Here is a 14,337-nt window from a genome sequence, read left to right as displayed (position 1 = left end):
TTTGGCCATCAGTTGCTACTATTCTTTAGTATTAGGAGCTATTTCACTCTAAGTAGCAGCTCTCATATTACCATGCCCAAGTCACTCATTCCCTAACTGCTGAGATTTGATATGATTAGCAGAGCATCTACCTCTCTCAGTGGAAGGACATATTTCACAACTTTTCTTCATTTACTACTACATTGCCTGCAATTGTGATAGAAAATTAAGTTTATTTGTTCATCCATCCAACTATTCATTCATTTGGTCATTCATTCGGTTAAACCTTTATTATTATGTAATTAGCCTGTGCCAGGTATCGTGCTGGGCTGTAGGAAAGTCGATTATATTTTTTTATGGTGGGATGAACTGTTACATATTTCACATTGTAATAAAGTGGGAACAACACGAATGCTTAGAGTTTAAAGCCCATGATTGTGAGATTGATGTTGGTAAACAAACATCTGAATTTTTTTCCCAAGAATTTTCAGGTCAGCAATGTACAGATTGGGTGAAATTTAACAAAAAGAGCTTTAATACTCTCAGAGGGAAATTTTAGATTTTAAGTATCTAAAATGCATATGGAATTTCAGAGCTGGCAGTATCCTCAAAGGTTATTTAATCCAACTCATTTTGTATGTGACAATACCCAAGCCCAGAGAGCTTAAGCAATTTGTCCGAGGTCCTGCAGAAAACATTTTTCTCAATGCTTGAATATAAAGTGTTTTAATGAAATCATTAAATTATATAATTGGAAAGAAATTAGTTTCATCTTTACTTTTCAGAAAGGCAAGATGTTTTGGGGCGCCTGGGTGGCTTGGTTGGTTAAGTATCAGACTCTTGGTTTAGGCTCAGGGTCATGGTCATGATCTTAGGGTTGTGGGATCAGGCCCACATTGGGCTCTGTGCTGGGTGAGGAGCCTATGCTTGGGATTCTCTCTCTCTCTCTCCCTCCCTCCCTCTCCCTCTGCCTCTCCCCTACCTCCTCCCTCTCTCTCTCTCTTTTTCTCTTTCTGTCCCCCTCCAAAAAAAAAAAAGGCAAGATGTTTTGACAAAAAGAAGTTCAAAAAATTATCAATACCTTTGCATAGAGTTTCCCTTCCTTATTCATTGCAAGATAGTATTCACTTTCGACCCCTTTGATTGCCACAATTCCAACTGCCACTGTCCTGATTTCCATGATATCTGTAAGAAATCACAGAAAGATAAGTCAGTTATTCAATTAGCTTTGCAGATTATCCAAGAATGACCATTAGTTCTTATTTTTTTAATTGGAAGTTATTAAAAATTTATTAATGTGATTATTTACTCAGCCTGAGACCACCTCCACCCACAACACACATACAAACACCAGAGTAGACCTTACTAAATATGGAAAGTGCAAACTATTGATTTTTTTAATAGAAAAAGATACCTGGATTCAAAGAAATAGGTATTTGAATTTAGCTTTTTCTTCCCTAGAATTACATTTCTAATTTACTATAATAATCATCATCATGATGGCAGCTAATGTTTATTGATCTCATACCACATTCTAAGAATTATTCCAAGGCTCCTATGTATTAACTCATCTACTTATCACCAAGGCTATGAAGCAGGTACCCTAATTATTCCCATTTTACAGATCAAGAAGCCCCCACACAGAGAAGTTTATTTTGCCCAAACTCTCTCAGCTGGTAAATGGCAGAAGTGAAATTTGAACCCAGACAGTCTGGCTCGTAATTATTATATAATACTATGAAAATATGTAATAAGATAATATCTTTACTTTTTTCTTAAACTTAATCTTAAAAATTATTGCTAACAGAAAATCTCTCAAATTTACTGAAATTGAATAAAATTCATTTCAAGCAATTTTAAATGATGGTAACAGAACCTACTGCCTTAAAAAAGATTAAATATTTTAAACTGATAGTGAGTTTTTTGATATATGAAAAGACAATTTAAAACCAAATTATGGGGGCAACTGGGTGGCTCTGTCGGTTAAGCATCCAACTCTTGGTTTCTGCTCAGGTCATGGTCTCATGAGTCGTGGGATGGAAACCCTAGTCAGGCTCCACACTCAGTGTGGAGTCTGCTTTAGATTCTCTGTCTCTACCCCTCCCCCAACTCACACTCATGCATATGCTCTCTCTCAAATAAATAAATAAAATCTTTAAAAAAATTTTTAAATAAAACCAAATTTGAATCCTTTCATATGATATTTTATAACTTTATACCTTTCTAATTTTTAATCTTTGTTGAAATTGTTTTTACAAAACAGTTACCACAAGAATGTTAACCTATTATTTTCTTTTATTATATATCTTTTCCTTAAGTGCTATATTTTAATGACATACAAATACAGTAAAATCTCAAGAAAATTTTAAAAACAATGTAGTAATTAAGTTTAGTGAACCTTTTTAAATAACTGCTAATAATTATACTTGCAACATGAAGGTGCAGCCATGAGACATTTCCTTTCCTGTGCCGAACATAATGCGAAGAAAATTCCAAGTGAAAATTATCTGCATAAAATCAAGTCTCCAAAAGCTGTTTTCCAAAATATTAACTGAATTAAAGAAAATCTGATTTTTCATTCCATGCCTTTGCTTCATCCTCTTATTCATTCAAAAAGCTTTAGTTTTCCTATCTGGAGAATAAAATTGATACCCATTTCATCAGGATTAATGCAGCCTAGCTGATTTTTGTCATCTGTTTCACATATATGCTGCATATAGAGGCCATTTTCCCAGTATACAATGCTTAGCACTAGCCATAGGTCATCCAGTTGAGAGTTCTAGAGCTGCTCATAGAAACTGGGGTCTATGAAGGAAATGTAAAGGAATGAATATTAATATTTTGAAATATTGTCAGAATGTGTAGAACTCTAATGTAATTTGGGGACATAAATTAAGGAAAACAGCCCTGATTTCTGAACTTCAGAAGTTAAATTTGAATATAAATAGCAAACACATTTTAATTAAAAGAAAAGAAAAGAAAACCTTTGATTCTATTTGTATTTGAAGAATGTGGAACATTAAAATTAGTTTTAATCATGAAAATATTTTGTATTCAATTTTAATAAATTATGTATGATTTATAAGATTATTTCATTCTAAAATTCAGACCAACAAATCATTTGGTTTTAAATAGCACACTTTCTATTCCCTTTCTTAGAGTCAATAGGAAAAATTGCTTTCTTTTTGTAGTCAATATGTAAACAGTGACTTATGGATTGAATTATTAGGTGTCATTAAAAATTCAATCAACTATTTCACTAAATACCCTGATTTTACTAAAAGGCAGATGAAAAGTAGTCAAAGACCTCATTTATAACAACTACTGGCATCAGCAAATGAAACAATCTTAATTCTCAAGATTTTGGTCACAACTAAGCTATGTCTTTATAAGTAGTTGATAATAGCAATGATATGATTGAGAAGCTACTGGATGAAATATATTGCCATTGGGCGCCTGGGTGGCTCAGTTGGTTAAGCGACTGCCTTCGGCTCAGGTCATGATCCTGGAGTCCCGGGATCAAGTCCCACATCAGGCTCCCTGCTCGGCAGGGTGTCTGCTTCTCCCTCTGACCCTCTTCCCTCTCATGCTCTCTATCTCTCATTCTCTCTCTCTCTCTCAAATAAATAAATAAGATCTTTAAAAAAAATTGCTATTATCTTTCAATATTTAATGACTCTAGGGAGTCATAATAATAAGCAAATACAAAATGAAAAACAATGATAAAGAGAACTGAGGAACTATCTATCCACATCAAACCAAAGAATTCTCATTTCCACAGTACATTCATAGAGTTCAGTGATTCTACTTTTATCAATAGAGGAAGGTAATAAGTGCAAATAATAATTATGCTTCAATACATGTCTTAATATCATTCCCACTAGCAAAATTTAAGCCCTGCATACAATCATAGTCAAACCAGAGCATTCTAACTTTCTACATCTTTTGAAGACCTCTCAATATGGTGATCAGAGCTTGATAACGATGAAATTCTAGGACGTGGTTGTAGACAGTAGATTAAAGAGGGAAGCAGCGGCAGGGGAGCGCATGCGAGGATACTTCAAGTGTCACCTACAGATATTCCTCTTTAACACTGGGTGTTCCCAGTGTTCAGAGTGTTCTATGTAAATATTAAGTATTTAAAAGGTAAAACACATTATCACCATATTTTTAAAAGTCTGATATTTTCTGAAAAAATAAAAAATAAAAAAAAATAAAAGTCTGATATTTTCTGAAATATTGTGATACTATGCAAAATTATTTCTTATAAATAATTCTGTTAGTCTTACACATCTAGTACAGCGAGAATTTCATTGTGGATTTAGATCACTCAGTGATTTGTAAATGCCAAATTTAGGAACAGGATATAGTAAACTGCCGTCACTTTAAACTCAGTATCTTCATAAAACTCAACCACATTATTAGTTCCACCCCAGTAAAAAATAGCATCTTCTTAACTTTTCTTCTGTACTCATTCTCAAAATTGACCTGATTTAAAATGATGCGCGTCTTTTCCAGCTCCTATCCTTATGCCTTAGCCTCAACATCATTGGGCCTAGAAGTTGAGGAAATGGGAAGAGCAAAAGGAATGAGTAAATGGGATAGAAATCATTTTGAACATTGCTGTCAAGTATATGTTGAGTATCTGTGTTCTGTCATGTTTGCTAAAAGAAGCTATGTTCGACATTAAGGTGGTTCATTACAGTATTATGCTCCACTTCCTAAAAGATTAACAAAATATAGAGGCAGAGACAAGGGGATCAGCCAGAAGGAATTAAAAGAAATGCTTCCCGGAACTCAACAGCTTGCTGGGGAAAATTCCAGGATATAAGGACACCGAGGGAACCATTTGGAGTGGCTTGGAACATATTTGTTGTGTTTGTCCTTCCGTCTGAATGGTAACCGATCATGTGTAATATAAATACAAATTGTTTTTCTTGGCTAGATGTGAAAGTGAAAAAGCTTGAGATACTCTTTCCTATGGTACAGCTTATTAGAGAAGATAAGCGTTTTTATTTATTTTTTTAAAAGATTTTATTTTATTTGAGAGAGAGAGAATGAGAGATAGAGAGCACGAGAGGGGGGAGGGTCAGAGGGAGAAGCAGACTCCCCGCCGAGCAGGGAGCTCGACGCGGGACTCGATCCTGGGACTCCAGGGCCATGACCTGAGCCGAAGGCAGTTGCTCAACCAACTAATCTAGTTTTGATGAAAAGCTTTTTAATAAAAGGCTTTTGTGCTTATTCATGTATTTAACTACTATTCTTTACAACATTCTACTTGTCTCTTTTATAGATTTATTTTTTTTAAAGATTTTATTTATTTATTTGAGAGAGAAAGAATGAGAGACAGAGAACACAAGAGGGAAGAGGGTCAGAGAGAGAAGCAGACTCCCCGCCGAGACGCGGGACTCGATCCCGGGACTCCAGGATCATGACCTGAGCCGAAGGCAGTCACTTAACCAACTGAGCCACCCAGGCGCCCAAGATAAGCGTTTTTAGAGGGGATTAAAAAAAAAAAAACTAATTCAGAAAGGAAACCAGGAAGGTTAAAAAAAAAAAAACAACTCAAGAGTCTAGAAAGTCCAAGCTATCATTAAGAATATAGCAAAAGGAATAAATTGGGTAGAAGAGGAAGGAAACATACCTGCAGAATGCTGAGCATAGTTAAGTGGCAATAAATAATTTTCTTTAGAAATGAATAGTTAATGCTAGTCAAACACGGGTTTGAGACAGCTTCCTAGGAGCTGGATATTCCTGACATGTATATCAGGACACAAAGAAGGGTGGGGACAGATTCATCAAGCTGAATGAATGCTGGCCCATGTGGGAATGAATGGCTGCACCAGAAGAGATGGCAGATCTCTAGCAACAGTGAAGTTCTCAATAGGAAAATGAAAGACATGAGAGCACAGGTGTTGTTTTCATTTCTTCTTCTACTTTAATCTCATGACTTTAGAAGTGGAAAAAAAAAAGCTATGAAAGTAAACACCTGGCTATTAACAATAGTATTGAAAACAGGACTTGCCTTTTCTGGCTGATGCTTTAGAATAACTGAAAAAATGGGCTCCTGGATTTTTGTGTGCATTTTATAAAGAATGCATCTGACAGGAAAATGAAATTGAGGCGTCAGTTTAGTTAAGACTGGGTTTGGTTTAAACAAAATCATTTGTTTCTGCATCCGATAAACATTGGGAGAAGTGACAGCTTTGCTCCACAAAAGCATTTGGGAGTTCCCAGGCTCTATTCAGCTCACTGTTCCACCATCACTTTGTTCTCATAAGACAAGGTAGAACACACATTCCAGCTGGAGGATGGAATAAAGGAAGAAAATGTGGGTCAAAGGGATTCTGCTGGCTGCCTCTTATGGGAGATTTCTGGGGGAAGATTCCTGAGAATGTACAATAGTTGCAGAAAATTTATAGCTAATAGTAAATTCAATGAGTTACTTTAGGCCAAATAACTTCAAAAGAAAATGTATATAAAATTTTAAAATAATTGTTAAATATTGATTCTAATGAAGGATATGGATGTATTTCAATGTTTCATCTGTATATGGTAGTTTTAGGAAGTAATATATATTACATGATGGTGTGTATATATATATATAAATATAGTACAATATGTATTATACAAGTTATACACACACACCATTATATATATATATATGTATATATATATATATGATTTCCCATTCAACAATAAAGGCTTGACAGAAAATCATAAGAATCATTTAACTTTTTTTTAAAAATCATTATTTGCTTATACCAATTCTTAGTTTTAATGTGCCCAAGAGAGTATATTTGGTCAAGGACATAATTAAATGTTCTGATCGGCCTAATAACCATTAAACCATTGTCTCCTTTCATTTTAAAACTTTAAAATAATTTTTAGTTATCATGCTAACTCACCTATATTAATATATATCCTCTCAAACTTTAAAATATAAAGCTCAAAATGTTCAGGAAAAAGAAATATTCAAGGAACTGGGATGGGGGATTTCTGTGTGATGAAACAATTAAAATTTTTTCATTATCAACTCATGAAAAGACATGGGGAAACCTAAAATGCATATCACTAAGTGAAAGAGGCCACTCTGAAGAGGCCACACACTATGATTCCAACTATATGACATTCTGGAAAAGGCAAAACTATGGAGAGAGTAAAAAGATTAGTGGTTGCCAGGGATTCGATGTAAGAGAAAGGGCTAACTAGGCAAAGAACAGAGGATTTTTAGGGCAGTAAAAAATACTCTGTATGATAACATAATGGATACATGTCCAAACCCATAGAATGTGCAACATCAAGAGTAAATCTTAATGTAAACTACGGACTTTGGGTGATAATGATGTGTCAATGCAAGTTTATTAATTGTAGCAAATGTACCACTCTGGTAAGGGATGTTGATAATGGGGGGGGCTATGCATATGTGGGGGTAGGAGTATATAAAAAAAACTCTGTACTGTACCCTCATTTTTGCTATGAACCTAAAGCTACTCTAAAAATAAATTCTTAATAAAAAATTTTTAAACACTGGGGCACCTGGGTGGCTCAGTCGTTAAACATCTGCCTTCAGCTCGGGTCATGATCTCAGGGTCCTGGGATCGAGCCCCACATTGGGCTCCCTGCTCCGTGGGAAGCCTGCTTCTCCCTCTCCTACTCCCCCTGCTTATGTTCCCTCTCTCTTTTTAAATCTTTAAAAAAAATTTTTTTTAAACAGTAAACTTAAAATGCCTTAAAACCGTAAATGCTATTGGTAATAGGAACAAAGAATTAGCATTAATTATTTTTAAAGATTTTATTTATTTATTTGAGAGAGATCACAAGTGAGGGGAAGAGCAGAGGGAGGGAGACAAGCAGACTCCCTGCTGAGCATGGAGTCCAAAGCAAGGCTCTATCCCAGGATCCTGAGATCATGATCTGAACGGAAGTCAGATAACTGACTGAGCCACCCCGGTGCCCCAACATGAATCTTTAAAATACATTAGGGGAACACCTAAAATTCTGAAAGTAGACGCTGGAGAATTTTTTTAAAAAGCAATAGCAATTTATACCAAGGTTCCTCACTTATTGCAAGCGTGATACAGATTTAAATAATAAATAGGCAAAAATATTTAGATAAATTTATGAATGATTAAACCACAGGAAAAAAATAGGCAAGTCAATTTGTGTATATTCCCTAGTTTGTAAGGGTGACATCCTAAGTAATTAATTGATTCTATTGTTGACAACATTATTGACAAAAATATTAAGGCTAAATGGCCAATTTACTTAACATATTGTTTCATTTCTAATGTTCTATTTTGTGAGCTGACCTTTCTTTTATTTTTTTTTAATTCTATCATTCTGCTACCACAATCATTATGTTAATTTAATGTACCCATGTAATAGGTCTTACATCTTAGGGAGCAAATTTACTGTCACTTATACACATAAGCTTCTCTTAAACATAAATTCAGATCTACAAAAAAAATACAAGCTCTTATATTTGTCTTAAATAAGGCAATAGATATATTGTAGACCAAAAAAAAAAAAAAACAGGTACAGTAAGTTTGGTAGCTAACTTAATATCTACAAGCTATATATTTCATATTCTATTATCTGAGCAACTCCCTGGCTTTTAGTATGAAGGGCAGGATTTCATAAGCTTACATAGTTCATTCTTCTACAGATCTTTGTGGATATATAAAAACATCACTTCCCACTCTGTACTTGAACAAAAGTCATTCTTGTGTTTTCTGGAGTAAGAGAGGGCACAGCACATAGGACAAAACAGATTAGAAAGTCAGGGTTGATAGGATACCGATTCTGCCAACATTACTTAATGCATTCCCAAGCAATCTACTTTTAAATCTGTTAATTTTCTTGTGAAAGATATTTTTAAGGTACATCAAACAATTAAAAATATTACTCTTTCAGGAACCTTATCATTTTCAAGTCTGTCTTCATCCCAGTTAGAGGCAGAACCTTTAAAGATTGAGCATCTTTTCATATGCTTATTTGCCATCTGTACAAATACTTTGGTAAGGTATCTGTTATGTATATTTTGCCCACTTTTTAACTGGGTTGTTAAAAATTGAAAGATTTTTTTAATATTCTTTTTTTTAAGATTTTATTTATTTATTGGAGAGAGAGAGAACAAGAGCAGAGTGAGGGGCAGGGGGAGAAGCAGACTCCCTGCTGAGCAGGGAGCCTGATGTGGGGCTCGATCCTAGGACCCTGAGATCATGACCTGAGCTAAAGGTAGATGCTTAACTGACTGAGCCACCCAGGTGCCCTGAATTTTATATTCTTAACCCCAATATGTGGAGGGATAAGATTAACAATGTTCTTCACTTGGGGCTCCTGGGCAGCTCAGTCAGTTGAGCAGCCAACTCCTGATTGGAGTCCTGAGATGGAGCCCTGGGTTGTGCTCTGTGCTCAGTGGGGAGTCCGCTTGAGGATTCTCTCCCTCTTCTTCTGCCCCCCCCACTCGTGTGCTCTTGCTCTCTCCCTCTCTCTCTAAAATAAATAAATAAATCTTAAAATAAAATAAAACAAAAAAACCCTCCAATGTTCTTCACTTACTTAGTGTCAGAATGCAACAAAAATCTGGTGGGCAGTGGACAAGCAGGGGCTAGGAGAAAAGGGTTTGGAGGTGGGACAAGTATGAACATACTGTCATAACTGGACCTGAATGGGAGGATATCCAGATATAATGAACAATACTTCTATCATTCAACAGTTACATTCTGTGGATAGTTGGTCCATAAAAGAAAAGCCCAGATTTTATTCCCTAATTACAACTGAGCATGAGAGATACCCTAAACCTGTGCATCAGTATTTTCCTTTTCATGTAATGGAAAATATAATGTTGAACAAAAGCAAGAATAGCAGGAGTAAAAGGGACTTGAAGGAAAGGAAAACATTGACTTTATACAATGTTACAGTTATAAGATCTTTGAAAACCAACTACTCCATAAGTCCTTAAATAGATACATTTACTCAATTTTAAAGGTATTGCAAATATGTTGAATTTATGAATTTCTTCATCATTCTTTATTGTGTTAGTACAAATTTAACCTCATTGGATTCTGTTGCAAGGTAAATTATTTCCCTTAGATCTTCCTTTAATGAACATGAGGAAGAGTTAGTTACCAGTTACAGTGCTCCAAGAGGACAAGGCTTGTCTAAATTCAGCCTAGCAAGGAACTGGCTCATAGTGGAGATTTGTTGAATGTTGCATCAATGTATCAGCATCACATCCTTCATATGCTTGTAAGCAACTGTTAAAATTTCCCTTAGCCTGCTCTTCAGGCCTGTATTTTCCATTTAATTTTAAGAGTATTTCTAGAAGAAGTAGCAGCTTTGTGTATAGACAGATACAGTACTCAGTGAAATAAATGACATATTTACCTTTAACTGAGAAAGGATTCTTTAAAGCAAATATGGTTGAAAGCAGAATAATACATGTTTCACATTGACCATTGTAGATAAATTGCTTATGAGACAATGAATGCTCAGGTACTATTTTAAATTTGTTTCAGTCCTAAATTTCTTGTTAAGATAGTTTATGGGTCCTTTGTTTTCTTGTAAACAGCTTCTATCATGAACTAAGTTTTATCAAAATGTCAAAGTTATGTAAGATATATTTACTTAAGATCATGTGACTGCCAGTATCTTATTTTAAGTTGCCCACCTAGCATATTAGGAGGTAACCTTTAGCAGTATGTGCATATAATTCAAAATTGACTTCTTCAAAAGTTATAGGGAAACAAACACCAAATTATCTTAGGTTGAAATAAATGTGTTCCATCGCGTAAGCAGTAAGCAGAGTGATTGCTTAACATGGAAGACAAATCTCTTTTTTCATGCTAGTGTTGGATTAGGACCATTAGGTGGATATGTTGTGCACATGCTGACTTTGCTGCCTGGAGGCAATAATTCAGTGTTTGAATTGGGAAAGAAGTGAGTTCACTTGCCTCACATTTATTTATTATCTTTTACTTGGAGGAGATGACACAAAGGACTTTGTGGAGATAGAGACCTCCAGCAGGTCCAGGTTCTCTTACTTTTCCCATGAACTCTAGAACCCACTATTGTAAGATAACACAATTAATATATTTGGTTGATAATGCTAATCTTATCTTTGGATCACTCTACCCTCTACCCTAAAAAAGCATGCCCTGTAACTGTTAAATAACAGATCTAAGACAGAACCTTGGAATACACTAAAAGAAATTAGAAGACTAATGAAATCAAAGCCAGCAAGAAAGAAACCCAAGTAGATAAATTATTACCGAAACCCAGGAAGTATAATTCCCATCAAGCCAACATGAAACTCAAAACAGTTACACATGATTGCACAATTGCTGGTATCAAATATAACTGAAATGTCCTGCATAAGAGAACTGATTCCACACCATCATTATCATAGGGGGGAGGGGGTAAATCAGTTATAGTTCTTATCAATCCTATATCTATTCTGTAATGATGTAAAAAACCACTTAAGTGCTTTGTCAGGTTAAGTAAAAAGAATCATTCACTCATTTAGAGATTTATTCGAAAACAAAGCATTTAAAAATCTTTAGAAAGTACCTTAGTGTGTGGTACAGTGATGGCAATGTTTTCTTTTGAAAGAATTTAAGTTGCAACAGCTTATTTCAGCATGGTTAGAGCCATGCCAGAATTAGAAACAAACTATTCAGTTGTGCAACAAATAGAATGATTCCAGTGGCATATTACTAAAGTATGTCATGGGAACATCGTTGAACTGTATTGAACAGAATTATATTTCTATGCCAATTTCCTGACCTTTTCCTTATCATTTATGGCCTTTCTGGAACACAAGGAGGTCAATTTTCTCCCTGAATCAGACAGGAAAAAATCCTTTGTTTGCCCTGTAATCCCTGTAGGTTCTAAATTGTTATGCAGAAAGAGTTTTTTATCTGATCAAGTAGAACATTTACATCTACTAAATACAAGACTTTACTACATTCTAAAAATGTCTCCAAAATTACCACAACAGGTGCAGATGATATAATCCCAGAATATGTGAGAAAAAATATCTCTTCCTAGCACCAAGAAAATCTCTCCCATTTTTTAGCTTTTCCCAAGTCTAAAGTATCTTCAATAGGAAAGCAGAATATTCATTACATAAGATTAGAGATAAGGTTCAGAATACAAATATACCTGGGAGAGGTAACATACAGACATAAATCTATCCATACTGTGGTATAAGTGACTATATCTTCTCTGAAAGCAGAATTTGATTTTGCTTAAGGTAATGAGCACAAGGGTACCAAGGATGAAACTGAAAGGGGAAAATGGTCATAAAAGGAAGAAGATAAGAAGATATGGAAACTTTCATTAACATTTTACTTACACCTAGCTCTAGAAGTCAAGACATTTAGGCTTCATCTTATCTACAGAGACACCAGTTTAGAAGATTAACCACACATCCACTTCATCCCTCTATTCTAACTATTAATATGTCCTGTGAATTTTTGCTGTGTGGTAGATATTTAATATAATCTTTCCTCTTTCCCTCTTTAACTTGTATTTAAATGTTTTGCCACCCAGACAATAAGATAATTCTAAACACTTTGGTTCAGATCTTGCTGGTAATCAGCACTGAAAAATTAAAGCATGATTTAAAGTCATTTTGGCCATTGGTTTTCTTAAGAATTTTTAGGCACACATTCTTTGCTACCAGGCTAAACAATGCGTTCTAATGCAGAGTAATAACATTTTTCACAGGAATTAAAGTAAAAGGAAAAAGAGGAAGAAATAAAACATTTGAGTTTACATAGGAAGATATTTAAAATGTTAAAAAGAAGATCTAGACATCCCAAACTCTTACTAGAACCTGCCAGTTGCCCTTTCTATATTACCAAATATGTATCTAGCACTTCTCTTCTGTTCCCATTGCCATCCCATTAGGCCAGGAGGTCTTATTATTTGTACCTCAACTATTATTTCAGTTTCTTGCCTAGACTCTTGCCTCCAGGGAACACGTTATAAGTTACTGTTCTGCTCCAAAACTTTCAATGGTACACTCTATTAAAAGGCAAAACAAATTAAAACCTCTTGTACTTAGAATTCAGAACCCTCCAAAATCTGATCCAGTCTACTTTTGCAGTTTTCTTCCATTGTTCCTCTACAATTTGTATTACCCGCAGGCCCCAAAAGCCACTGATTTACTTGTCTTCCTCTCCCAAATTGCCAGGCACTTTTCCTGCTTCCGCCCACCAGTACCCATAATTACATAGAATCTCTATTTCATTATTTCCCAAACATTTCTTCATGGACTGGCTGAATGGACTCATGGGATGAATTCTTTTAAAAATTTCAAGTGCTCATTTCTACTTGGCAGAAAGTCTGATCCAGTAGGTCTGAGGTAAGCCTTGGGAGTGAGTATCTTAACAACTTCCATTTACTTGAGTGATACTTTTCTTTTGAAGCCAAACTGAAATTCAAGTTTCTCCATAATGTTTTGCAGAGTTTTTCCATCTGTCGTCATCTCTTTAAGGACAACACACTGCTAAACTATGAGTTAGCATTCACCTCTATTCTTCCACTGTTACTGAAAAATTTAGCCCTTTTTTTCCCATCTAAATTATAAGCCATTTGAGGATACTGTCTTATACATCTGCAAATCCCTAGTACTTGGTATATAGTGTTTTGTATCTGGAAGGCTTTCACTAAATGCTGAAGTAGATAGAATGACACATAAACCCATAGTAACTAGTGTGTCATATTATAAATCAGTAAATGAAAATAATCATTCCAGGATTACAGAATTAATGAGTTTCCTAATCATACTAAACATCAGAAGAACTAAAAAGATTAACCAGAAGTATTTGTTAAATTTCCTTCTAATTTTCATTACATTTTTGGAGTTTATCTAATTAGATAAGAAAGCACTTAGGGTGCCTGGTTGGCTCAGTTGGTGGAGCATGGGTGTAGAGATTACTTAAAAAAAATAAAGTCTTTTTTAAAAAGCACAAAATTCCATGGTGAATTCAAACAACAGTTCATCTCAGATTACATTTCATGATGCCAACTCAGAACAAGACAAACTCCAAACATCTCTACTTCTCTAACCAGTTGTAGGTTTTTCTTTCTAGTTTTGGCTAAACCTTGCTCTGACCTATTTATATTTTTAGCATGCAACAACTCTATGCCTTACAACTTTTTCATGTTTTCTGTTTGCTGTGTTATATATAGCACATCTATTTATCTGCCTTGCTTCTAGCACATTAAGACTTTAAGAAGTGCATGCTAGTCCTAATATTTCATGAGATGACTAACAAGTCTCTGTTCTTTTTATCCATATTATTATGATTTCATAACCATTGAATATGGTTCATCTTAAATAAA

General features: G+C 34.9%; 2 protein-coding genes across 7 annotated transcripts in view; one reads left to right on the top strand and one right to left on the bottom strand.

The window, feature by feature from the left end:
• Nucleotides 1-14,337, top strand: part of FAM227B (family with sequence similarity 227 member B) — a 206,131-nt gene that overhangs the window by 87,968 nt on the left and 103,826 nt on the right. The window lies entirely within an intron of this gene.
• The window catches only part of FGF7 (fibroblast growth factor 7), a 63,971-nt gene that overhangs the window by 527 nt on the left and 49,107 nt on the right, over nt 1-14,337 (bottom strand). For all 4 annotated transcript variants that reach the window (XM_025883685.2, XM_025883686.2, XM_025883687.2 and 1 more), the window contains exon 3: nt 1,061-1,164. In XM_025883685.2, coding sequence (XP_025739470.1) covers nt 1,061-1,164 — 104 coding nt within the window. The remainder of the gene's footprint in view (nt 1-1,060; nt 1,165-14,337) is intronic.

This window comes from Callorhinus ursinus, unplaced genomic scaffold, assembly GCF_003265705.2.
Source record: "Callorhinus ursinus isolate GAN/ISIS: 27379988/994484 unplaced genomic scaffold, GSC_fseal_2.0 scaffold25, whole genome shotgun sequence".
Taxonomy (NCBI): domain Eukaryota; kingdom Metazoa; phylum Chordata; class Mammalia; order Carnivora; family Otariidae; genus Callorhinus; species Callorhinus ursinus.
Note: the sequence above shows the minus strand (reverse complement) of the source record. Positions and strands in the feature narration are given on the sequence as shown.